Genomic DNA, 27,867 nt, shown 5'->3' with positions numbered 1-27,867 from the left:
TGCTCCTTACTGTGCATCTGTCACCATCCCTGCCACCTCGCCCCAGGCCCTCAGATGAGCCACAGGAACCAAGCTTCTTCACCCTGGTGTGACTCAGGACACTACAGCTGCACATGGACCATGCTTCGCAAACAAGGAAACAGGTGCTCAAATCCTGAGGACTTCCTCTGCGGGACATGTGTAAAGCACAGAAGACGCGGAAGGACCGGCGAACGGTCCCCAGAACTGCTTCTGGAGTCCCAGCTCCGAGACAGAGCCATTCGAGGACATGAGTTTCCCTCACCCACTGCTCCCTGACCCTCCCTGTCACCATTCTCAGCCCGGCCCCAGTTCTCTGAGTACACCAGCCTGAACGACGGCAAGGAGAATGATCACCAAGGTTCTAGTCTTTTCCACGGAGGAAAGCAATCTCTGGGTGATCATGTGCTGAACTTACAAATTAATATCACTACATTTAAAATGCAAAGGTAGCTCTAACTCAGGTTATTAGTTCCTAAAGCCAAATTGCACAGCTGCTCTTTGAGGAAAGCTGCAGCCCAGAGGAAGGTCACCAGCTGGTGACTCGTGACCACATGCAGATGGAAGAGTTCTGAAAACTGGATTAAATGGGAAGAACTGTAGTTAGTCTGTACCAATTTGCATTCAGTGAAGAGAATATTCTTAAGGATTTTCACATCTTAAAAATTATTTTAATTAAAATGTTAGAAACCAAATTATCAACTTATGACTGAGGTGAAAAGGTTACGTTTCTTCCTGCAGAACCCAGGCAGTGAGAACCCTCAGATTTCAGAACAGCAGGATTCAATGACAGGCTGACCGCAATCATGTCTGAAATTCAAAAGAGAAACCAATGAGAAGATTCTGATAGATGTAACTGTGATAAAACAGCTAATATTAAAATGGAAGTGTGAACTGGAACAATAAAGTAGTAATTCCAACATTAATGATAAAGTAATTAATGAAAACATTAAGTTTAAATTACAATGAAATACTCTAAGAATATACATATGAGTATCAATCTTGATAACATTATTTACATAATATGTGCTTAAACTTATTAATATTGAATTATGCAGTAATTACTAAAAGTAATTATACCTTATTAATACCAAATTATGAAGTACTAATATATTCTACATTACTAATTTATTGGTCTGATGTCAATAAAATTTTAATGGAATGCTTTCAAAGTTTCCCAGAAATATTTATATATAAGTTGTGTGAGGTATTCTTTGGCCAACAAAGAAAGCGATGTTTATCTTAAAGTGCTGGCATTTTCCAGCGAATGCTTTTTTTTAATTATTTGTTTAGAGCAGTTTTAGGTTTACAACAAAATTGAGAGAAAGGCATAGATATTTTCCATCTACTGCCTGACTCTGTACGTGCACAGCACCCCCACCCCCGCCTCATCATCAACACCATTCGCCCAAGGGGTATGGTTTTGTTTTTCACCAAGGAGAGCCCTACATGGACACATCGTCCCCAGAGTCCACAGTCACCTCACGGCCACTCTTGTGCTGTACATCGTGGACGTGGGCAATGTATAATGACACAGAGCCTTCATGACAACACCATTCAGAGTATTTTCACTGCCCTAAAAACCCTCTGTGCTTATCAAATCTTTAAAAACTGTGTATTTGTAAACAAACAAAAAAAAGGAGTATCAGGAAGTTATATTTTAATGTCCTTTCATTTTCCACATAATAAAATCATTATTATTCACTTTACATTAATAAAGAATTCCTAATACTGGTTTATATTCTCACATGAAATGTTCAGTGGTTTGCACTATGCATGCTATAGATATAGCATTTTCTGCTGAAGAGTACTTTCTTTGAATATTCAAGTTACTACCCACTAGACTATTTAATCGACAACATTCGGCTTATCCCATACGATATTTGTCGTGTTTATACTACTGATTAAAATTTCATAATAATTGCTTGCATCTTAATGTAAACCCAATGGAATCCTTTCCCACATTCATTACATTTATAGGGTTTCTCTCCTGTGTGGGCTCTCTGATGTGAGTGGAAGTCAGTGCTTTGACTGAAGTGTTTCCCACATTCATCACACGCATAAGGTTTCCCCCCAGTGTGAGTTCTCTGGTGTATATAAGGCTGAGTGATCCAACGGAACCCTCTCCCACATTCCGTATACTTGTAAGGTTTCTGGCCTGTATGATTCTTTGGTGCTTAGGCTTCTGGCTGAAGCATTTCCCACGTTCCGTACATTTGTACCCCCCACCCTGCCACCATGTGATTCAGCACATACTGAGTCACCATGATCTGCAAGGAAAACTTCCCCACATTCCTTATATTCACAGGTATCCTTTTTAGTGTGAAATCTCTGCTGTTCAAAGGAGAGAGAGGCTGTTACAGAATTTCTCACATACACGAATTCTTTTCTCTACATATGACTCCTACTTTGAACATGCAGTGAACACCTCCTGTTAACATCTTCCCTGTGTTAGTTACATACGCAATGTGTGTTATTTTCTACAACACAAAGAGATTTCCTTTTTCGTAACATCTCACCTACAGAGCTATCAGATTTATTTGAAAGATCTCACTAGTTTCAAAGACTGGATGCAAGAGCTATGTTTATGTGTTTGTCCTTTAAGAAGAACTCATGTAGTGGTTTTGAGCAACAGCTTAATTTTTCCCCTAAATTCCAACCACCCAAAGCTTTCTGCTGAGACAGTATTTACACCCGACTCAAATAACATTCTAAATCTGTTAGCACCCACGTCATTAATGTTCAGGGAGGGTTCACCCCTTTGAAACTTACAATTGACATGCAATTAGATGGGTCCTTTCTGCAGACATCTTGTCTCCTAAGGCCACTTTTCCTGTCTAAAATAATGTAAACAAAATGAACTGCTAGTGTGCCTTAGAGGAAGGACACCGTTGAAAACGTGCAAGGCCTGTGTATGTTTCAAATACTGACCCTTACATGGGGAATATGAAAAGGGGGAATGTGTCAGTGATTTGAAAGGCATTTCAGGAAAGTGAAATGATGAAGTGTTTTCAGATGAAACAAGATGTCTGTTGCTGACACCCCCCATTCTGCTCCCCCTGCACCAGCATCTTCCCAGTGCTAAGCTCACACAAGCCCGGGGCTCACCCGGAATCAGGCCTGGGGGAAATCCTCTCCCTTCCCTCCACAGCTCCACTCCTTGCTGCAACTGGGAAATCACATCTGATTTGCAGAGTTGATACCCTGTTTGTGGGGAGTGAAAGACATACCGATTTTAGACCCTGTGCAGAGAAACGTGAATGATCTTTAATTTCAGGACAGGGCACGAAGGAAGAACCGGAGAGCAACAAAGGAGAGGCCAGGGAAGAGCACCCTGAACACTGAAAATGCTAAGGCCCTTCACCACAGCAAGAAGAACATCCTGACACCTTGCCAACACAGGGAGATGTTCTTGTTGCTGATGTGCAAGACCAAGGTCAAAGACAGAGTGAAGAATCTTTAGTGCTTTTCAACAAAGGAGAAATTATATGTTCCCACTAGACTTAATTTTGAAAAATAAGATAAAAACAGAGAAGGAGGCAAACCATAAGAGACTCTTAAATACAGGGAACAAACAGGGTTGCTGGAGGAGACGGGGATGGGCTACATGAGTGATGGGCATTAGGGAGGGCACTTGCTGGGAAGAGCACTGGGTACTGTATGTAAGTGATGAATCACTGGGTTCTACTCCTGAAACCAATAGCACACTGTATGTTAAGTAACTTGAATTTAAATAAATAAATTTAAAAATACCAATTAAGTACACAGAAGCTTCACCGAAACAATTTAATTTCTCTCTGCAAATAGGTAAAAGGTTAATAAACATTGGGGCACCTGGGTGGATCAGTTGGTTAAGGGTCTGATTTCAGCTCACTTCATGATCTCATGGTTTGTTAGTTCAAGCTCCACATCAGGCTCTGTGTGGACAGCTCAGAGCCCACTTTGGCTCCTCTGTGCCCTCCACTCTGCCCGTCCCCTGCTTGCTCGCATGCTCTCTCTCAAAAATAAATAAATATTTTAAAAATTAGGTAATAGGTATGATTTTCACAAATGAATTTTTAACTACCAGCTGACCATACAGAGAACAGTTTTTGTAATATTTAGTGCTTTCATTCACTTAAAATATTCATTGAATTCCCAGCACAGTCCTGGGCATTACAGATCTAGAAGCAAGAAAGACACAAAAGAGGGGTCAGGAAAACTATATTCTTTTGAGGTAACAAAACAGGTGTAAGTGAGAAGAATAAACAAATTATATCCAAACAGTGTTAAGAACCATGAAAGAATCTGAAGGAGGGCACGAGCAGAGGGGTGAAGTGAAAGCTGGATACTTGCTTAATAAACTTATCAAAGCTGACAGGCTCACCCACAGACACCAGATGACCAATGTTCTCCAGCATCACATCTCTGTACAGCTTCCTCTGGGACGTGTCCAGCAGGGCCCACTCTTCCTGCGTGAAGTCTACAGCTATATCCTTGAAGGTCACAGATCCCTAAAACACCGGAGACATTTTGGTGCATCCAGGGCCTTCCCTGTCAAAGGAGTATACTGGGCATGATGGTGCCGGGGATGGGTTGCTGTACACGCAGAGAGGTCAAACCCTGTCTGGGGTTCTAGTCACACGTTTCTCTACACTGCCTTGTCATGTGTCTTTCACACACACTCACACTTTGTAAACATAACTTCATTACATTACAAACAAGTATCTCACGGGGTCCAGTGGAAATAACCTGGACACAACAGTGCCCGACTTTCCCACAGGACTGAATGCGGCGTCCAGCAGAACCTGGAAAAGTGAGTGTGACCTCTCCCCTCTCTACACAATCCACGTGTTCCTGATAAGGCGTAAGACACACGGGTCACAAGCCAAGCCCCAGGGGCCCTACGTACGTAAGGATGTCCTGCCCGGACCCACCTGTGGGAAGGCCTTGCCTTCCGATCTCCTCCAGGACCTCCGAGATGGCGTATCCCTCTCCCCGCTGTAACAGCACCCTGTCTAAATACCAGTGGGTAACAGAAGCCTCTCAGTTGAGCCTGATCTTCCTAGTCCTGCAAATTTTGCTACAGGACTTTACATTTAGTTCTATTACAATCCTTCTCAATGCACAACCCAAATTGGGAAAATATTCATCAGAAATTTGTTTTCAAATTTGAACAAAGTTTAATTACAAAGAGGGAAACAGGTTGTTTGGAACAAGAGTGGTAAGGAAAATTTTTCTTTGCTTAATTTATTAAAATGCTCAAACACAGTCTACAAAAACTTTAGTAACTTTAAAATTGGGAAAGATAGGGGCGCCTGGGTGGCTTAGTCGGTTAAGCGTCCGACTTTCGCTTGGGTCATGATCTTGCGGTTCGTGGGTTCGAGCCCCGCTTCGGGCTCTGTGCTGACTGCCAGCTCAGAGCCTGGAGCCTGTTTCAGAGTCTGTGATTCCCTCTCTCTCTGACCCTCCCCTGCTCATGCTGTCTCTAGCTCTCTCCTAGAAATAAATAAAACATTAAAAAAAAATTAAAAAAAAATTGGGAAAGATAAATAAATGATTGCTCACTGCTCTCTAGCTTCCCACACTCCGCCAGTCTCAACCCTGCAGAGCCCTCCTCTGCAGTATCTGAAACCCTGGATGGGCTGAACTCACCTGAAGAAACATCTGCCTCCCTACAGGCCTGTGAACTTCTGCTCATTCTCATTTCTATCACCTGTATTCACCGCACACCTAAGCCCACTGCAGACACTAACATGGTTCATGAATGAGTCACTTCTCAACTGAGGTCACGGGATGGATGAGAAGAAACAACTTTTCTGCAAGGACAGCCTTAATAGGATGGGGAATGGAATACAGTAGTGTAATACTGGGTAGGGGGTTATTTCTTGATCAAACCCTGAGCTGCCACAAGCCTCCCAGAGACCTGGTGAAGTATGACTGACACTAATAGTTCATGGGGGCACACAGACAATCCAAGTCATGGAGGGAAATCCTCTCATCCCCTGGAAAAACAGGTATCCATGAGAAAGAAGAGAAAGTTCTACTCACCTGTGGTTGCATTGTCTAGAACTCAGTTGCCCTTTCTTCCTGTGTGTTCTCACCAAGGGACAGTCCAATAACTAAGCCGACAAAGCTGAGGAAAGAGAAAGAACCCATGAGACTTGTCTTTTCCAATACTCCTAGATATGCCCATCTTGCAAATGCAAATCTTCACATGGTAGTGACTCCCCCTCCCCTGGTTCACCTCCATGTACCTGCAGAGTAAACAAGGATAAACAAGGAAGGGGGCTTGTTTATCTCCAAGAATAAACAATAAGAAGTCAATAGTAAAGTCAACAATAAACTATTAATATCCCCATTATAGAGACAGCAAAAGCACAGGGGTTTCTAGTTTACTTAGACTTGATACTGAGAGGTCTTAATTACATCCTTAGCAGCAGAATCCTAGGAGAATCTGACTCCTGTCACATGGAGGTTCTTGGATCCATAACTAAGGACACCATTTTGGAATTTCATATTTTATCATTCTTGGTTAGGTCCACTAGCGTTGTTTTCCAGCACCCATCTCAGCTCACGAGTGCCTCATCATCTCCCAATAAACACGTGCCCTCAGTCATCTTGGCTCCTCAACATGTAGGATTAAGGTGCTGTTGGTGCCTCAACCCACTTGTATCACTCATCGTCTTGGACATGTGGCCAAGCAACAAAGGGATCTCTTTAAAGTGGGGCTGGAACACTTCAGAGACCCAACCCCTGCTCAAGTGTTCAGTGACTCTCCTATCATACAAGTCTAGCACATACAACCCCTTGCACAGCAAAGAAGCAGGAGTATATATGCCACAATGCTACACACTACAGATTGCTGCACAATTAGACCAGAAGACAGGCTCATAAAATATAGAGTGCAGGGTTTCGTTTTAGAGATAACTTATTGACTTCTTGGGGCCTGGAGTTCTAGTTATTTTTATCAACAAGTTTATCTCTGTACTTCATGATTTAAGTATATAAAAGAATTTATCATCTCTAAAGTACTACCTAAAACAATGTTTATAACTAAATACACTGCATCCACAAATGCTGATAACATGTCAAGAAAAGGATATGATTAAAACCCAATGACCCTGAGGACCTGGAAAGAAAAAAAAAAAAAAACAACTGCTGGTATTAACTGAGACTCCGTGAGTGGACTTTACATGTAACTGCTTACATACACTGAACTTAATACTCAGCAATAACTCTGCCTTTACAGATTACTTACACATTTAATGAGTTATGTACACTAGATTCATAAAACTTTATTTACAGGACAAAACTACATGGCTAAAAATTGACAACTAGAATTTAAAATTAACTATCTCTGGATGAGAACTGAAGAATTTCATCTTGAAGAATAGTGGAAATTTTTACCCACATATGTCACCAGTCAGATCCATGACCAGAGACTCCTCTCTCAAAACCTCTTCCTCTCAGCCTGCTCACATAATTTCTCCCAGGATCTCCTACATGGGAACCTCCAGCTGAGTGACCCCCATTTCCAAAATTAGCCTCCACCTCTAATTTGTATTGATCAGTGTAACATACACTTCTCATTCCAACATACACACACCAAGACCAACAATTCTAATGCCCTTCACTTCTTCCCAACATCTACTACTCGAAACTCCAACTGCAGAGGACTCCAGTATCTAACGCTCTCATGGCAGCATCCGTCACAGCTCAGAATGAGGGACTGAGCCACTCTAAATACAGTGTCACAGTCTCCCAACGGCTTTTTCTAAATATCTGGCTTCTTACTTTGGCTTAACAGCTCCCCTGCCATGCTTGAGTCATGTGTTAATAGTACCCATTAATAGTGCTTTTCTATTCTCACAAAAATCTCATCTTTTCCCTTAGTTTTCCAAAATGAAAAATCTCTTCCTACCGCAGAGATGAACCAAATAATATGAAGAAATATTTCACCTCACTGGCAAGAAACCTACAATTATTTCCTGATTTCCAACCCATCAGTACTTCCACTCTTGCAAAAACTGAGAAGTCACCTCTATTCCTAATTAAATCCAACTTCTCCAATTCCCATTCTTTCCTACTTCCTCGAATATTTTATGTTCTTCATTATAAACCAAATAAATGTCTTTTACCAGTAACCTCTTCATCATTTTTCCATCTATCTCCTTAAACTCATTTAGTCTCTCCATTCATCAAAGAAAAACGACCAATTTATACCTAGCTGCTGACACATGACCTTTTCTCTTCAAAATGAACCTGAAGATACAGTACATATTTAGTTACAATTTCTTCACATTCCCTCACTGTGATTAACAAAAATTAGTTCTGATTTCCAAGTTAATAAATCTTGTTAAAATCAGTTATTCCCCCTTAATTAAATCCAGTGAGTGTTTCTCTGCCTTTTATTTGGAATCAAAACAATACTGGCACATGACCTCTGTTTGGGAACTTTCTTTTCTAGGCTTTTCTGACAATTCACATTCCTAACTGCCTTTGAAACAAACTAAGCACTCCTTCCAGAAGTCCTCTGCAAGGTGCACCTTCAACAACAAAAGTGCTGAAGTATCTCCAGGTTCGATTCTACCCCTTTTCTCTCCCCTTACAATATACTGTCATGGAAATCTCACAACACTCTTTCACTTGCTTCAATTTCTTCCACGGTCATCTCTAAACTCAAAACTAAAAACATACCTAGACTCCACTGCTGTGCTGTAGTCCCCACCTACATGTACTATAGGCACGTAAAAGGAAATATATTTCAAAATGAAGCCATTAACTCTTCCACAATAAAAATTTTTTGTCTTCTAGTCTTCCAAGTCAGATAACGAATCCACCGGATATCCAAAGATTCATCTCTGACACTGAAGAGCCAAAAATTAAGGCCTCCATTAAGAGCAACCTCCGGCTGCACGTAGCCCCAGTCCCAGTCCCAGGAAAAGCCTCACACTGTTCAAGGCTAAAGCCATCCTCGGACCGCCCTCAGGTCAGCTAATCAAAAGACATTCCTATGGTCTGAGTCAAGGCTGGGACCTGCAGATACAAACCAGCCAATTTCTCACCACTTGCCTGAACCCCACGTGGGCCCTTTGAACTCACCTCATAATTGGTCATTTTCAAAGGATTCTCAAAAGTCATGATTGGGTCCCACCAAAAGTAATGAACACCTCACAGATACTGAATGGTCAAAGCTGTTACCAGGGGTGCTGCTGTACAATTGTAATTGGTGCTAATGTGATGATGCTACATGTACTGTAACACCCCCATCCCTTACTCCTTAAAATCCCTATTCACTATTGTTCTTCGCTTCACCTTGCTGCCATGACACCGGTAGGCTGGTGAGCCCCTGCTCGAGCTTGTAATAAAGACCCTTTTAGGGGCACCTGGGTGGCTTAGTCGGTTAAGCGTCTGACTTTCTCTTAGGTCATGATCTCGCTGTTTGTGGGTTCGAGCCCCGCTTCTGGCTCTGTGCTGACTGCCAGCTCAGACCCTGGAGCCTGTTTCAGTCTGTGACTCCCTCTCTCTCTGACCCTCCCCTGCTCACGCTGTCTCTCTCTCTCCTAGAAATAAATAAAAATATTTTAAAAAAAAGACCCTTTTGTACTTGCATCGGTGCCGGCTCCTTGGAGGTCTCTGGGAACTCACGAATCGGGCACAACACCACTTTTCAGAACCACACAATTAAGCCTGCTGTCATCTCTCCACTGAGCACTATCATCTTTCATTTCTACCCCAATATCTACATACATATGGCCACTTCACACTCACTAGGTTTCCATCTGAGATTAAAGGCCATTTCTTCAGACATCCCTTCTTTAAACTACTTCCTAAATAAGTGGTTCCTTCTTACCTTGTTGTCTTGAATAGAACCTTACTTTGTTTCCTTCAAGTTACTCATGTAACTTCTTACTATGCATTTATTTATTTATTTGCTCCTTTCTTCACTGCCAGGACTACCTGCAGAAAAATCATCTACAGCATTTTAAGGCAAGGTTCTCTTTGACTATGATTTGTTAATTATGAATAAACAGAAATTCCATGTCCCCATCACCTAGTCTACCCTCAGATGTGGTACTACAAATGGCCCTTGTCATTATAAACAATCATATTCATCATTAATAATTATGGTAAAATAAAAGAGGTTGGATCTGATGGGGGAGATTTTTCTTCGGTATTTCCAGAACCTAAGGAGACAGAAAACCTGGGATACTGGGTGGTGACTGAGCACACCATCACCGCAGACCCAAACTCAGAACTTCACTTACTTTAGAAATAGATATATAGTTACTGTTGGACTCATTCTGACATAGTTGTTAACTTCATCAGATTTGCAATGCAAGGCAGAGAGCTTGTTTACCTTGGGTGTTAACTGAGATAAATATCACCAAGGAAAAACTAGTTTAACAAAAAGAATTCTCCTCTAATTAATTAAATAATTTAGATACAGTTATGAAAAACTGAACAATTCCTAAACCCTACCTGAGTTCTGCAGGCATTCAAAGGCCTCACTACATTGCGGGTTCGGGCCTGTTCTGGCAGTCACTTCAGGCAAGATTTACAGCAAGCCGATCAGCACTTACATGTGGGTTTAGCCTACCAAAATAATTCTGGGGCTGCAGGCTTCAACCTGGCAATTCCACTTCTGAGTATTTTACATGAAGGAAACAAAAATACTAACTCAAAAAGATATATGCACCCTCATGTTCACTGCAGCATTATTTACAACAGCCAAGCCATTGAAGCAAACTAGTGTCTACCCAGGAGTGAATGGGTAAAGAAAATGCAGCAGAGGTACACACAATGGAATACTATTCAGCCATTAAAAAAAGGAAATCTTTCCATCTGGGACAATGTAGATGAACCTTACAGGCATTATACTAAGTGAAGTAAGTCAGACAAAGAAAGGCAGACCTCACTTATATGTGGAATCTAAAAAACAAACAAAACAAAACACCTGAAACAAAAAACAAACCCAAAGTCACAAAGAACAGATTGGTGGTGGCTAGAGGCAGGGGTGAGGAAGGGCAAAACGGGTGAAGATTGTCAAAGGCACAGACTTCCAGACATGAAATAAGTAAGGAATAGGGATGAAATATACACCATGGTGACTACAGTTAATAATGTATTACGTACTTGGAAGTTGTTAAGAACAGATCTTAAAAGTTCTCATTATAAGAAAAAACATCTGGGGGCGCCTGGGTATCTCAGTCAGTTAAGTGTCCGACTTCAGTTCAAGCCCTGATCTCATGGCTCCATGTTCGAGCCTCTCATTGGGCTGTGTGCTGACAGCTCAGAGCCTGGAGCTGCTTCAGGTTCTGTGTCTACCCCCCTTTCAGTCTCTCCCCTGCTCACACTGTGTCTATATCTCTCAAAAAACTAAGTTTTTAAAAAAAATTTTAAGAAGAAAAAAAATCTGTAACCCTGTGATCATTTTGCAATATATACAAATACCAAATTATGTTCTATACGTGAAATTAATATACTGTTACTCTATTAAGTAAAAACAGAAATCTGAGAGGAAGGCAAAAAATGACTTCTAGTCTTGGCTCATCTCTACTTTGTCCTTGGTTAAATTCCTAAACCCAGAGTGAATCCTTGTTTTCCCCTCACTAGTCAGAAGAGGCCACATGTTTGAGCCTGGAACGCCCCCTTTTCACCTCAAAAGCTAGACTGCAGACCGGTCGAGACTGCCTCTGACACCGCACGCCCTGACCTCGGGGGCTGCACGGCCGATCCGACACTGTCGTGACACGCAGCTAGTTCAGGAAGCTTCCGAGCCGAGCGCCACCCCACGTGGGGCTACACAGGTAAGACGCACTTGTACAAGTACAGCATCGCCGCCTTTACAGAGCGCCTCTGAGCTGACGGCCGGCCTCCTGCTGCCTGATTTGAGCTCGTTTAAAAACACTGAGCAACACACTGGGCACATTTCCGAAATTAAAATGGGGGGGCGGGTACAAGACACGTTTATTCTCACACCTCTGGATATATTCAAGAATCTGAACATTCTGGGGGTTCGTTAGCGTGCGTACTTTATTCTTTTAACGCCTTCCTATGTTACCTAGGTTAATACAAAGGAAGAGAACGCCACCCCAACTTGCATCTGTCTGAGGATATTTAGCCACGTCGTAAGGGCTGTAAATCAATACTACAGAATATTCTTAAAATACTAGGACCTCTCGGAATAACTGGGCCACAATTTAGAAGTGATGGGAGTAGAAGCACAGTGTGTTTCAAGAGATTTTTTTTTTTAATGAAATTTAGAATTCAGAGGTCGCAGCGTATCTCTGCAATAAGGTAGAATAAACAATTCTGAAGGGATGGTGGACGTCCTATTTCCCTTCTGAGGGCAACTTTGCGCTTCAAAATCCGTTCTTTTCCTTCCTTGTCTTTTTATAAATACTGTATAAATTCACAAGCGTCTTGGACCTATTTCACATCCACCTGTCAGTGAGGTCCTACAAAAGATGTTTCAGTGACCCGACGCTTACTTACAATGATCTACGGCTGTCGCCGGGTCATGAGAAAACGTGCGCCGTCGAAATGCGTCAACCAGGAAATGGGACAAGCCGAGGAGGGGTATTTTAAAACGCAGACACGGCAACTTCCTTGAGAGCCCGTAAAGTCCAATTATAATCAAGTCTGATCTGGGTGTAAATAAAATCTAAAATCCTGACACTGAAAATACAGCCGTGCGTTTTCACACACCTACCTCTCTAGTCTTCGTATTTTTCCAACTATGACACTTTCACTCTCTATGACAAACCGCCCGGCGCGAACCAAGGCCGCGCAGCGCCCACGCAGCGCCCCTTCCGCCCGCGACCGGATGTGTCCGCCCCAGGCCCTTCCCGAGCCCCTGCCTCGGCCGAACACCCCGAACTTTTGTTCCGTCCTCTCTCCACCGCCACGCGGTTCCCGCCTCCCCGAAGCCGGACCAGGAGGCCCCCGATCCCGCGAAACAGCCCCAAATCTCTACAACTGCCCACGGCATGCTATGATTTCACCCCCAGTGGCCCTCGATGACCGGGCACTCCCGTAAAACACGTCCTGGGGAAACCCTACACAAGAAAGGGAAGGGAAAGGCACGCGAGGCGGTGCGGGCAACAGCGAGCTTCTTTCTGGCTATTTAAGAGAAAGTCCCCACAGCGGCCCCCTCCCAGCAGTGCGGCAGCACAGGGACGTTACTCACAGCCGACCTGGGGCCCGCGTCGTCAGTGACGCCTCCTCCGTCGCCCCCGAGAGAACGCGTGAGAGAACGCGTCTCCGGGCTCTCGTGCGGACGCAGCGTCGACGGCAAGGGGCGCGATGCGCATGCGTTCCACGTTGGCCAAAGGCGGCAGGTTGGCGCGCCCCCTGCCGGTCTTCAGGGTGCAGCGCAGGAAGCTCAGACCTCATGTGTCCTGGTGAGGCTCTTACCGTGTGCCCTCGCTTGGGAGTGAGGGTCTAGAGCCAAGCGAGTGAGATGGTTAGGATGGCCCATATTTAGTGGATTACAGGTGGTATGAACTGTTAGGCTATGTCTTGCTTAATAGAAATGGGTGCTGTTCTTCCCGAAATGCATCTCTGTCTATGTATTTATCAGTGGATGCGTAAATAATACTCCCATGTGCACACACAAGTTAGGTTACACATAAATTTCTTCACACTGTCAACTGAGTCGCTAAGAAACAACCACTCCCCTGTAGCAGTGAGATCATGCATACATTCTTCTGAAGTATGCAGGGTAAGAATTGGATACTAGGGTGTAGTGGCGTCCCAGAGAGCAGGGGTGGCTCCTACCTACTCTGCGACCCTCCTCTTTCCTGACACCTCAACAGGGGCCCATTGGGATTTAGACAGGAATGTTTTTGGTTGTGGTGATCCTGAGACTCAGGCAAGACATGTGTAGGCATGTGGGGATGCTCCAAAGCAGAAGTTTTTATTTTTGAGAGAGAGAGAGAGAGAGAGAATGTGAGCAGGAAAGGGTCAGGGAGAGAGGAAGACAGAAAATTGGAAGCAGACTCCGTGCCGTCAGCACAGACCCAGATGCAGGGCTCAAACTCACTAACCAGGAGATCATGCCCTGAGCCAAAGCCGGACGCTTAATCAACTGAGCCACCCAGGTGCCCCAGAAAATGTCATTTTAAAAAATGTCACGGGGGTTCAGGGATGGGTTAAAGAGATGATGGGAATTCGGGAGTGCACGTGCTGTGATGAGCACAGGTGGTGTATGGAAGTGTTGAATCACTACATTGTACACCTGATACTACCCTATGTTAACTGAGATTAAAATAAAAACTTAAAATAAAAAAGTAAAAAATAAAAAATGTCACAAGGAAATTTGGGTTTAAAAAATATGTGTAGATTGGGGCTCCTGGGTGGCTCAGTTAAGCATCTAATCTTGATTTCGGCTCAGGTCATAATCTCACAGTTTGTGGGATTGAGCCCTGCATTGAGCTCTGCACTAAGCATGGTGTCTGCCTAAGATTCTCTCTCTCTCTCCTTCTTTCCCTTTCCCCGTACACACACACACACACACACTATATAAATAAATAAATAAATAAATAAATAAATAAATAAATAAATAAGTGTAGATCAGTCTTCCTAGAATAAAAGCCATCACCCTTCACTCATGTCATCGCTTACTTGTGAAAAGTGGGAGAAACTCTAAAATGGCTCTGAAACATCGGATGGTGCTGCAGGAAAATATATAAGCCATTTTCCTTACAGATGTATGGATCAAGTAATAATTGAAGTAACGAAAAGGAAGCCAGCAGTGGATTTAAAATAATTTATTAGAAACATTTTTAAAGTAATGAACAAATGCTTCATATATTTCCTTATTTACTTAAAACACCCTCCCCCCTCAATTTAGAGAAAATAAAATGAAACTCTATGTGTTCTTAAGATAGTTTCAAAAACTGCCAACAGTTAACAGTGCTGTAGAACTTTCCAAACTCAAGTCAGTGAGTGAGTAGGTGGGGGGAGGAACCTAGATTCTTAAAAGCAAACCTGGAGTCATATCATTTTTTCTGTAAATAGTGTACTAGTGAGGAAAAAGTGATAAAATATGAAAATAATCTGGAAAACCACCTGTCATTTAGGGACACTCTTAATATTAGTTCGTGTGTGTGTGTGTGTGTGTGTCTGTCTGTCTGTCTTCCAGGGAGATAGATCTCCTTGAAAGTCTGTTGCAGGGACATTACCCCACCCCTCGGCCTCTGAAGCCCTCTCCTATGCTTAACATTAAGGCTGTAGCACTTTCTCAGCCCTCATTTCCCTGTTGCCCCTTTTACCATCTGCTCTTCCCTATCACTTTCAGGTCAGGGTTTAAGAGATTGTGTTCTTTATCCTGGAGCTGTTGGTTGGCATCAAATCCGTTCCTCTTTGCTGTGCACATTGCTTCCAGTCCAGTATGGGCTTATACAAGAGGGCAGGAATGGCAGTTCCCTGGTGCTGGGCATACCTAGAAATACTGCAAAGGCTTCAGAGGGTGGGGACCTCCTCTCTAGCCTCCCATACTTGTTCCATCTATTCCTGGCTCCCTACGGGTCTTAGGGAAATTTTCATTGAGGCTGGCGGGCCATGGATGCCCTCCCTGGGTCTTGCAGGCAGGCACAAGTGGTTGCTGATACCAGAAGTGACTCACAATGTTTCTCAGAGGCTCAGGAAGGCCAAGATGCCCTCGCCAAGCTTCCACTGTCAAAATGTCCACTCAAGGACCCTGGAAGGAAACTTGGAAATTTTGTGGATGCTTATATCTATAAAGGGCACCAGAAATGACCTGGAAGCATCTGTCCATTTGTATGTATTTTTGGGAAATCTCCATCATCTTCTTCAGTAAACCAGACACCCTTCTTGGATAGAACAAGTCGACTCAGCATTTTCTAACAGCAGCAGTAACAATAATAAATCATAATCACAGTAATAATTGTGACCATGGTGATTAACCATAACAATGATAATAGTCTATGATGAGAACCATAATAATAACAATAATAATGAGATGGAAGAATAGACTATAGGCCACCACAGTGTAGGAGAATATCAACTTTCCATGTGACACAGAAAGACAAAGGCTTTCAATAGTTTAAAATTATTTTCAATAATGTAAGAATGCTTCAATATCCTCAGACTGAAAACATGGACCAGAGTATAACTCCTACAATAATATGATGCAATAAAAGCATATCTTGAAATCCCTGTAAAGATAACACCAACCTCCTTCACAGAGCTCAAACAAACAATCCTAAAATTTCTGTGGAGCCAGAAAAGACCCCGAATAGCCAAATAATCTTGAAAAAGAAAACCAAACCTGGAGACATCACAATCTCGGACTTCAAGCTGTATTACAAAGCTGTGATCACCAAGACACTATGGTACTGGCACAAAAACAGACATTCAGATGAATGTAACAGAACAGAGAACCCAAAAATGGACCCACAAATATATGGCCAACTAATCTTTAACAAAGCAGGAAAGAATATCCAATAGAATAAAGACAGTCTCTTCAGCAAATGGTGTTGGGAAAACATGGACTGCGACATGCAGAAAAATGAACCTGGACCACTTTCTTAAACCATACATAAAAATGAACTCAAAATGGATGAAAGATCTGAACATAAGACAGGAAGTCATCAAAATCCTCTAGGAGAAAGCAGGCAAAAACCTCTTTGACCTCAGCTGAGGCAAATTCTTACTCAACAAATCCCCAGAGACAAGGGAAACAAAAGCAAAAATGAACTATTGGGACCTCATCAAAATAAAAGCTTCTGCACAGTGAAGAAACAATCAACAAAACTAAAAGGCAACCAATGGAATGGGAGAAGATATTTGCAAATGACATATCATATAAAGGGTTAGTATCCAAAATCTATAGAGAACTTATCAAACTCTATATCCAAAGAACAAATAATCCAGTGAAGAAATGGGCAAAAGACATGAATATACACTTCTCCAAAGAAGACATCCAGATGGCTAACTGACACATGAAAAGATGATCAACATCACTCCTCATCAGGGAAATACAAATCAAAATACCAACGAGATACCACCACACACCAATCAGAATTGGTAACGTTAACAACTCAGGCAACAACAGATGTTGGTGAGGATGTGGAGGAAGAGGATCTCTTTTTCATTGCTGCTGGGAACGCAAACTGGTGCAGCCACTCTGGAAAACAGTATGGAGATTCATCAAAAAATTAAAAATAGAACTATCCTACGGCCCAGAAATTGCACTACTAGGTATTTATCCAAGGGATACAGGTGTGCTGTTTCAAAGGGGCACATGCACCCCAATGTTTATAGCAGTGCTATCAACAATAGCCAAAGTATGGAAAGAGCCCAAATGTCCATTTATAGATGGGTGGATAAAGAAGATGTGGTGTGTATATGTACATATGTATGTATGTACATGTATATGGACATACATACATATGTACTCAGCCATTAAAAGAATGAAATCTTGCCATTTGCAACTACGCGGATGGAACTAGAGGATGTTATGCTAAGTGAAATAAGTCAGAGGAAGACAAATATCATATGACTTCACTCATATGAGAAATTTAAGATATCAACCAGATGAGCATAAGGGAAGGAAAGCAAAAATAATATAAGTACAAGGAGGGGGACAAAACATAAGAGACTCTTAAATACTGAGACCAAAGAGGGTTGCTGGAGAGGTTGTGAGGGGGATGGGTAAGGGGCACTAAGGAATCTACTCCTGAAATCATTGTTGCACCATATGGTAACTAACTTGGATGTAAATTTTAAATTAATTAATAAGATAATCAATTAATTAATGTAAATTAAAGGTAAATTAAAATTTATGAAATTAATTAATTAAGTGGGTTGGTTTAGCAGCCAGCAAGACTGAATCACGCTGAAAACATGAGCAAACCCACAGCCAGCAACACACCTGTGACTCTCCCTCACAGTAATAAACCTACTATTAATTAAGCATATTGAACAAAGACCTTCAGGTTGACATCATTGCAATAGACAGAGAAAGGATACAAGCATGTTAGCCAAGAACTGAGCAAAAGGCGAAATCATCTGAGGTTCACTTTTGCAAGGCAACAATCAGTTTAAGGAATGAGTCACGTTTCAGGCAGAGAACCCAGAAAGCATCTCATCCTGTGATTCTTCTCATTATTTTAAGAAGATCATATATCATAACATTAACAATCTCAACAATTTTGGGGTATACAGTTCAGGGGTATTACATTCATTGTGTTGTATGATTGTCACCACCATCCACCTCCTAAACTCTTGTCATTTCACTCAACTGGAACTCTACCCAATATCCACAGATTCTCCATTTCCCCCTCCCCCATCCCGTGGTGATCACCATTATACTATCTGTCTCTGAATTTGATTACTCTAGGCACCTCGTATAAGGGAAATCACACAATACTTGCTTTTCTGTGACTGGCTTATTACATGTAGTGCAATGTCCACCAGTTTGTCTGTGTTGTAACACATGTCAGAACTTCCTTTTTTTTTTTAAATATTTTTATTTATTTCTAGGAAAGAGAGAGACAGCGTGAGCAGGGGAGGGTCAGAGAGAGGGAGTCACAGACTGAAACAGGCTCCAGGCTCTGAGCTGGCAGTCAGCACAGAGCCCGACGCGGGGCTCGAACCCAAGAACCGCAAGATCATGACCTAAGCGAAAGTCGGACGCTTAACCGACTAAGCCACCCAGGTGCCCCATAGAACTTCCTTCCTTTTTACGGCTGAATAATACTCCACTGTATGGATAGACCACATTTTGCTTATCAATTTATCTGTAGCCTATGATTTAAGTCAGAAACATAATATGAATTGATGCTTCTAAAAAGTGTGCAGGTTTGTTAAATGAATGATGGCTAGCTCTCTCTACCTCTGTGCATAATGACAAATTTTTAGCTTGGCTGAAATGGAGTGGGATTAGGAAGGGGAAGAGAGATGAGATAAGTCCACCACAATAGAAAGACTTCACTTTGTACCAAAAAAAAAAAAAAAAAAATCTCAAGCAGACAGATATTTTTCTAGAAGATCAGGTGGGCAAAGTAAGTCCTCCTCAGGGCTCTACTAGCATATGATCACAGACCTATCAGTGCCTCCAGAGGGAGACATGCAATATTTCAGGAGGCTCATTGGAGGAACACATTTCAGCTAATACAGTGGGGACACAGAGCCAGTGTGTGGATTGTAGGTCTGCTGGGGATTTCTCTACAACCATCATCAAAAACTCTGACCCATTTCATGAAAAGAGAGATTATAGGGGTGTCCAGGTGGCTCAGTTGGTTAAATGTCCAACTCTCAATTTTGGCTCAAGTCATGATCTCACGCTTCGTGAGATTGAGTCCCATGTTGGGCTCTTCACTGACAGTGCGGAGTCTGCTTGGGATACTTTTTTTTCTCTCTCTCTGCCCCTCCCCCACTCATGCACACATGCTCTCTCTCTTTCTCTCTCTTTCTATATAGGAAAAGACCATATAATGTAGTATGGCATCAACAACAAAAATAATCCACAATAAAAAATGTACTGATAAAAATAATTACAATAGTCACCATTAATAATATTAACTCCACTGCTGTTAATATGGGAAATACTGATAAATAAGGAGGTTGGTGTAGAATCCCCTAAGTGAATGTCAAAGTGACTGTACCAGGCTTAATGGGATGGATTGTGTTTAGAGCCCTAGATGTACACATGAAATCTGTTACATGAGGCAAAGATGAGCAACCAGAAGGGGAAAAAAAGCCAGCCTGGAGGAGGGTCTGGGACAACTTGGAAAACTGCATGCAAATAACCTGAGGTCAGGGGCAGGGGGAACGGAATCCTGGGCCCGCTTGCAGCAGGATGATCAACAGATTTCAGGAGTTTGGCCCCCGTTGCAAGCAGGCAGGATTACATCTCTGCACCAGCACAAAAAAACCCAGTGTCAAATGGACACTCAACCTACCATTATTATTTCAGCCCCCGACTGCTCGGCGCCGTTTATGCATCTTCTCCACTAAGACTCTTGGAACTCCAGACTTCTCAGTTCACATCTCCGATGTCATTTAAAAATATTTGCAGGGGATTAAACGGGACTGGGTTGTAGGAAGGTGTCACCTACAGTGCTCCTAGACCAGCAAGGAGGTCACGGCATTTTTGGAGAAAGAATCAAAATGTCCTTAGATGCAATGGAATCCTTATTACATTAATCCTCTGCTTTAATTGTTTCCTCTTGGAAATTTAGAGAGTTTTAGGCCAGAAGAGCCTGTCTCTACAACTGAAAGAATTCCACTCAAATGTATCATTCAACTGAGAATGACATGGAAACAAAATTATTTACTCTATTTCATTAAGTAGTAACACTCTTACTTATTTCCCCACTAACCAAGAAATAATGTATAACATTGTTTTCCCCAGTTTTCTTTGGATAATTAATCAATTGTTACTATGTTCTTGAACCTATGCGGCCAGTGCCCGCCAGTCAAGGAAACATTTCAAAAAATTTTATTTTTCTGTCCATATTCCCCCCAGTTTGGTGTCTGTAGAATCGCACTGTGTCTGATGCCCTACTTCATTTCCAAGACATACAATGTTTCTTGGTTCACAGAATGCACTCCAAAGTATTTAGGAATGAGTCAAGGAACAAACGGATGTTCTTCTTCTTTTTTTTTTTAATGTTTTTTATTTATTTCAAGGAGAGAGAGTGAGACAGCGTGAGCAGGGGAGGGTCAGAGAGAGAGGGAGCCACAGACTGAAACAGGCTCCAGGCTCTGAGCCGGCAGTCAGCACAGAGCCCGATGCGGGGCCCGAACCCACGAACCGCGAGATCATGACCTAAGCGAAAGTCGGACGCTTAACCGACTAAGCCACCCAGGCGCCCCGAGGGCTGCCAGTTGGTATGAGTGTGGAGAATCCAATCAAACTGAACAGGGTGTGTCCCACAGGCTGCAGCTGTTTAGGATCAATTCAGTCAGGGTGTGACCCTGGAATGTAGCCCTTGAATAGGTTTATTAACAGTTTTTCCCGGAATAAAAGGGAAGTCAAACAGGCATTTGCCTTGAGAAGAAACGGAGAAGTCTGGGTACTGGAAGAAGAGGAGAAGAAGAGGAATTGGCTGCTTGATTGTGGAACTCACCACACAACCCGTGTGGCCTCCACTTCCTCCAACTCTGGGTTCTGGTGAGTTCTCCACATGGTGACATGTGAGTTGGCCTCACCCTCTTAAAATTATGTAGGTTCTTTCTATCTCTCTTTAAATATCAGTCTAATCATTTTTTTAAATGTCTATTTATTTATTTATTTATTTATTTATTTATTTATTTATTTAGAGTGGGGGGAGCACAGAGAGAGAGGGAGAGAGAACCTGAAGCAGGATCTTCACTCAGTGCGAAGCCTGGCTCAAGGCTTGGTCCCACCAACCACGAGATCATGACCTGAGCCAAAATCAAGAGTCAGACACTCAAACGACTGAGCCACCAGCCACCCCTAGACATCTGTCTAATCAAAGCAGCTTCTTAGGATCTTTATATTTCATTGTGTCAACATGTAGGCCACCATTCTCATTCCCCATTTCTTACTATCTATGTCCCCTTTCCATATTGATCTTGAATCTACTTCAGTATTTTATCTGCCTACCCTGATTCTAGATCTTTGTTTTCCAACAAAATACTAATGAGCCACATGTGACTATAAGATTTAAAATCATAAGATTAGGGGCATCTGGGTGGCTCAGTCACTTAAGCGTCTGACTTTGGCTCAGGTCATGAACTCACGGCCCTTGAGTTGGAGCTCTGTGTTGGGCTCTGTGCTGACAGCTCAGAGCCTGGAGCCTGCTTCAGATTCTGTGTCTCCCTCTCTCTCTGCCTCTACCCACCTTGCACTCTCTCTCTCTCTCAAAAAAAATATACATTACAAAAAATGAAATCATAACATTAAATGACTGAACTTCAGATCTCAGCAGCGCTGGTCCGATTTCAGTACCCTAGAACCACCTGTGTCTGGTGGTTACTGTGTTGTACACTGCAGACATGGTTGGTGCATTTCTCTTGTCTTGGAAAGTTCTATCAGCACAGAGATCTACATATTATGTTTTTATTATTTTTTGTTGTAAATACTTCATTTTCTGCTTCTCCGAATTAATTTTTCTATGTGTTTCATCAAGTAATAAATAGATTTCAATTAGCATTATTATTCTGTGGACTAAATAGGCAAATATATGTAAGTCTGTAAGTACAGAGTCACATTTAATACAAATTTAACTTTCTTTTTTTTTTCTGGATCTCAGGTACAAATGGGTGAGTTAATGATTCCTTTGTTCATGATGATTCGCATTATTTCTCCATGAAATACATTCAATTATTATCGATGTCAGGGGAGAAATGGGTTTATAAAAGTCCTTGAATTGATTTACACTATCGTAAAATAGATTCTTAGTTGCTTGATATCCGGGTCTAGGGGGAACCCGAGAGCAGGAAGGGACTGAGGCTTCAGAGAGCAGCCATGCATGCTGGAGAATGATTGCTAGGGCATACGGCAAGAATAACGAAATCTGAGAAATTCCGCAGTGTGTGTCTGCAGGTGGAAACCAAACTCTGTATGTGGCATGAGTTGGGGAGCGCTCTACTCCAGAATCAGTGAGGGAATTGAAGAATTCTGGACACCATAGGCTAATGAACGTATGCAACGCAATGTTTATCATGTTCTGATTTGCAAGAGATCTGTTTTGTGATCTTCTTTATCTTCAACCACAACTACAACCTTGTATTTGACCCTGGGTTAGGGGTGACTCCTGCACGCTGTTCTTAGAGTGCACCACTTGTGGTTTGTTGGGCTGGGTGTCATACCCAGGTGAAGGTCTGGGGCTTCGTGACAGGTGAGACTGGAAATTGTGCACGGGACTGGATCTCACGGCTTCTTTCTCTGTCCTCAGCTTTGCCTGCTTAGCGCCTGGACTGTCTGTGAGCAGGAACCCAGAGAAAGACACCAGGCAACTGACTAATTGACAATGGTGAGTGGGGATTGCCTCTTTCTGCTGAAATTACACACTAGTCCATCTGAGGGGTGGGTTTTTCCTTTTGGAATGGATGCTGCAAGCAGAAACGGTTGGATGTTCAGGCATCTGTGCTCTAATTTCCCCAGTATTCGGGGATAGTGATTATCCATCAGGAATTTATCGATAATGAATTTCCTTCCTAACATTATGCACATTTATGAGAGCTTCCATTAAGCTTGTGTATTTACAGAAGAGATAAGAGAAGTCTTCCTTCCCTCTTCCAGCCCATGGCTTCATTGGTAGATAATTCACTTGTTAACCTTATTTTTGGATTCAAAGGGCTTAGGATGGTGGTGACTGCAAGTACTAGAGAAGTGCTAGGAGAATATGATAGTCCCAATGAGAGGCAGATGTTTCGGCATGTGAGTATAACTAATCCAGTGTTAGAAGACCTGGTATGAGCCTTGTTCAGCGTTAAGAGGAGCAGGAGAGAGGCACAGAAGGAATGAACAATCATTTTATGTTTTCTTCTCGATTCTATTGTATTATATTCTATTGTATTTGCTAATACAATCATTAGAATTTGCATTTTTTTTAATTTCAAAAAAAATACAACTAAAATCACCACTATCATATTTGTCCCCATTCACACATTGTTAGTAATCAACCTTTCCTCCATATTTGACAACTGAAAGGAATGTGGACAGAATAGTATTTTATTAATTCCACTACACATAAAGGAGAGAGAGTATGGTAGGTAGAATAAAATTAGATTTCTGGGGCGCCTGGGTGGCTTAGTCGGTTAAGCGTCTGACTTTAGCTTAGGTCATGATCTCACGGTTTGTGGGTTCGAGCCTCGAGTCGGGCTCTGTGCTGACTGCCAGCTCAGAGCCTGGAGCCTGTTTCAGTCTGTGACTCCTTCTCTCTCTGACCCTCTCCTGCTCACGCTGTCTCTCTCTCTCTCCTAGAAATAAATAAAACATTAAAAAAAAGCATAAAATTAGATTTCTGAATAAAGTTTTGAAAAACTGGGTAGACCCAAATGAGTCATGAGGTTTCCATTATCCTTTAGCATGGAGACAAAATAAAGATAGGAGAGAAACAGTGATATCTGGTGTATGAGGTCCCAGAGAAGATTGGGATTAGAAGCCATTGTAACACAGGACCAGTCAGGCCAGGGCCCAGGGGCACTGTCTTCCAGCACAGCCATCTCAGACGTCCTGGCTTGTGCTGCTGAGCCTTCTGGCCTTATAGTTTGTTAAGAACCTGAGTCCTGTAGCATGAAGAAAGCCATCTATGAATCTTGTTCACTTCTGAGGAATGCTGGTGATTTCTTCAAGCTTTTCTGACATTTTAATGACCAATAATGTCTTATCTTTAGTGCAGGTTTGCTAGACAGGAGACACTCCCTACATAAATGCCTTGTATCATTCAACATTCATAACATGTGAATAAACCACTTTGTAGATGAGAGATGAGACGTTCATCTAGGGAATAATTTGAACCAATGATTATGGTTTAAAAGGAGCACACCGTGGTTATTATTTGTCTTGTGATAAATCTGAGTGAATATTGTATGTCTATTTATTTATTTATTTACAGAGAGAGAGAGAGAGAGAGAGAGAGAGAGAGATGGAAAGAAAGTTGGGGAGAGGCAGAGAGAGAGAGGGAATCCCAAGTCTCACAGAGCCTGATGCAGAGCTTGATCTCATGATTGTGAGACAATGACTTGAGCCAAAATCAAGAGTTGGTCACTAAACCAACTGAGCCACCCAGTTGTCCCTCATGCAAATAGTTTATAATCCTTGTCAGAAAGTTCAAATCACCAGGTTATTGAGACACGTCCAGGTTGTATGATATCACACTTCATGCGATTTTCTTTTATAATAAAGTATTATAAAGTCAGAGTGTGGAGATCTCTGTAAACATATCCAACAGTTCAGCACTGACAGTGAACTGACAGGAAGCCCCAAACACATACTGATCTTTCCATACACCCAGCTCCTCCACCCCCTTCCTCAGTGCTGTCATCTCAACCCTCCTACACTGGAGTCTGTAGGGAGTGCTCTACCTAAACCAGAATATCCATGATGTTTTAGGAATCAGTGACGTTTGAAGATATAGCTGTAGACTTCACCAAAGAAGAGTGGGCTCTGCTGGACATGTCCCAGCGGAAGATGTTCAGAGATGTGATGCTGGAAAGTATCAATCATCTCATCTTTCTGGGTGAGTCTCCCAACATGTACATGTGTGTCCATGCATTCATTCATTCATTGAAGAAATATCTAGAACAGCTCCACATATCCCACTCCAAACGCTGCCCTGATTCTTTTATAACTCTCATAATTATATAGAAGGGAGATGTTTCTTCACCTTGTACTTTTTGTCACCACACTGGATTGTAATCTTGACCACAGATTCACACCTTTCTTGTGACTCAGTCTCCAGCATTCATAATAGAATTGGAAATTCGCTGGATATTTTAATTCCTAAATTGACTAAACATTTTAAAAACAATTACTGTTTTCGTCACTATGTGGAGGATTGAGACCAGAGTTGTGAGAATAACATTACTTTGATTATTCTTATGGGTCTTATATTCATCGATGCTGTTTGGAAACAATTTTCAACCTAATGTGGGGACATTGATTCTCTCCCATTTTGAAAAGGCTGAGGATTCTGCATTCTTTCTCTGAACTCGTGTGTGGGTATCAGCATCTAGCATGTTCATTGCTTTTGCCTCCATCTGGATTTCTTCTTCGTCTGATGAATGACCTTCAGTGTGGTCTCTGTTGAACTTGTTGATACATGGGTTGACCTTCCATAATATCTTCATTCATCATTGGTATATCTTGCCCTGGACTTGGCGATACCAAAGTTAATCCCACATACTATGGTGTCTCCTCAGATCGCATAAATCTTTTGCCTTTTACCAAAGTTAATCCAACAGAACTCAAAATCCATATACTTCCCCTACCCCCACCCCCACCCCCACCCACACTAGTCTGAGTATGTCCTTAGAAATACACCCTGAAGATTTTGTCAAGTGAGTGATACTTTCTAAAACGTAAATGAGGACATTGGGACAGAATTCCTCAGGTGGTTACAATCCTTGCATAAATCAATCACAATGCATGTTTCTTCCTGCCCCTGTCTTTTTCTTTAGGGAAAAACAATATTCATGCCATTACTGCAGTGAAACATTGATGTAACGGTCCTGATCCTCCCATTAAGAGATCTTCGAACCATTTGCTGACCCAACATCTTTCCACCACTTTACATCTTTCATATTATCAATGCTCATTGTTTTCTAATTGACAATGAATTTTAAAATGTTACTATGACCTAGAGTATTTATTCATTTGGCACATTTTCCCAATGAAGTGCCAATTTCTGAATTATACTTCTGTGGACCCTGGTGCTTTTCTACATTTTTATTCCCCTAATGCTGTTCTAACAATTAATATTTTTTCAAATATTTTAGGCATGGAAAGTCTCCACAAAAAACAAGAAATGATATTAACACGACATACCAACAAAAAGGGCATAGCCCTGACTGTGCCAAAGGTAAGTGTCATGGGTATAGTCCTTAGACATCCAAACTAAAGGCCTAAAGGTAATGAGATATTTTGGTAACTGAGTACAATTGCCTGAATGTTATTAAGTTAGGATTAAACTTTTTCCAGGCAAAAGGTTTTGGATAGTTTTAAATCAGCAAAGAAAGTAACATGAGCTCAAATCAATAATAACCCAATAGAGATACAATTGCATCAACATTGTTTATTACCTAATCTTCTAAATATACTGAAGCCTTCAAACTTAATCTGATACCTCTGAGGTTGGGATATTAAAAAAGAGAAAATATTGCTGCTTGCAGAGGAGTAACAACATGTATATGCAACTAACATTTAAAATATTTTAACAGAAGTCTATTACTAGTTGCTACTCTAGAATACATATGTAGAAACATAATGTATGCATGTATGTGGGCAAACCATTAACCAACTCTCATCTTCTCACCAAAGCATAAATATCTTGCTCCAGAGAATCTTATTGAATGTATTGATTTGGGTGATGAGTTTACTCAGAGATCTACATTGACTCAACATTTGGTAATACACCTCAGGAAGAAACATTACACCAGCAAACGGTGTAGAATATCACTTAGTGAACAATCACCCCTTCCTCGACATAGCCAAATGCACACACGAGGCAAATTATATAAATATCATGTGTGTGGGAAAGCCTTCAGTAATTGCTTTTGCCTTAGGAGACATGCGATGATTCACTCTGGAGAGAAGCCATTTAAATGCCACTTATGTGGGAAAGGCTTTGTGCAAAACTCTGACCTTAGAAACCATAATCAAACACACACAGGAGAGAAACCATATGAATGCCATGTGTGTGGGAAAGTCTTCAGGCAGAATTCTTACCTGAGACAGCATGAGAAAATTCACACTAGAAAGAAACCATACAAATGCCATCAGTGTAAGAAGGCTTTCAGTCACAGATCCTACCTTAGAAAACATGAGAAAATTCATTCTGGAGAGAAATGTTACCAGTGTCATGAATGTAAGAAAACATTTAGTCAGAGCTCTGGCCTTAGCCAGCACAAGAGAATCCACACCGGAGATAAACCACGTGTGTGTCCTTTGTGTGGGAAAACCTTCAGTCAAAGTTCTGAACTCAGACGGCACGAGAGAACACACACAGGGGAGAAGCCATATGAATGTCACCAGTGTGGGAATGCCTTCAGTCAATACTCTAATCTTAGACGACACGAGAGAACGCACACTGGAGAGCAACCTTACGCATGTCAGGTGTGTGGGAAAGCCTTCAGCCATTATTCTTCCCTTAGACGACATGAGGGTACCCAACACCAGAGAGAAAATCGGGAGTACCCTCA

The 27,867-nt window shown here is 42.0% G+C and overlaps 2 protein-coding genes across 8 annotated transcripts; one reads left to right on the top strand and one right to left on the bottom strand.

The window, feature by feature from the left end:
* Positions 1-667: 667 nt before the first annotated feature.
* LOC120220181 (zinc finger protein 705A-like) lies at positions 668-13,285 on the bottom strand. Of its 7 annotated transcripts, none has more exons than XM_039217215.1 (6): positions 13,193-13,284; positions 6,049-6,133; positions 4,385-4,511; positions 3,127-3,222; positions 2,791-2,855; positions 668-828 (listed from the first exon to the last, which is right to left on the bottom strand). In XM_039217215.1, the coding sequence occupies exons 2-6, from the start codon at positions 6,058-6,060 to the stop codon at positions 823-825; spliced, it is 306 nt and encodes a 101-aa protein (XP_039073146.1). In that variant the 5' UTR covers positions 6,061-6,133; positions 13,193-13,284; the 3' UTR covers positions 668-822. The 7 variants fall into 7 exon arrangements, with proteins under 7 accessions (XP_039073146.1, XP_039073142.1, XP_039073145.1 ...); XM_039217211.1 differs by lacking the exon at positions 2,791-2,855 and adding an exon at positions 12,499-12,650 and having other exon boundaries at positions 13,193-13,282; XM_039217214.1 differs by lacking the exon at positions 2,791-2,855 and having other exon boundaries at positions 4,385-4,551; positions 13,193-13,285.
* On the top strand, positions 13,023-27,867 carry LOC120220176 (zinc finger protein 705A-like; the record flags this gene model as incomplete). Its single annotated transcript, XM_039217203.1, has 6 exons — positions 13,023-13,038; positions 13,135-13,406; positions 25,061-25,187; positions 26,446-26,528; positions 26,987-27,373; positions 27,458-27,867. Coding segments are annotated over exons 1-6 (1,295 nt in total), but the record flags the coding sequence as incomplete, so codon positions are not given.

Source organism: Hyaena hyaena, unplaced genomic scaffold (genome assembly GCF_003009895.1).
Source record: "Hyaena hyaena isolate Hyena2069 unplaced genomic scaffold, ASM300989v1 scaffold_681, whole genome shotgun sequence".
Lineage (NCBI taxonomy): Eukaryota > Metazoa > Chordata > Mammalia > Carnivora > Hyaenidae > Hyaena > Hyaena hyaena.
The sequence above is the reverse complement of the archived record's forward strand: the minus strand, read 5'-3'. Positions and strand labels throughout refer to the sequence as shown.

What these genes read in the sequence shown, in the direction of transcription:
- LOC120220181 (XM_039217211.1), bottom strand. An exon ending in TGGTCATCTGGTGTCTGTGG is followed by an intron (nt 3,223 to 4,384) that starts GTGAGCCTGTCA and finishes CCCCACAAACAG; the next exon opens with GGTATCAACTCTGCAAATCA. An exon ending in TCCCCCAGGCCTGATTCCGG is followed by an intron (nt 829 to 3,126) that starts GTGAGCCCCGGG and finishes TTTGAATTTCAG; the next exon opens with ACATGATTGCGGTCAGCCTG.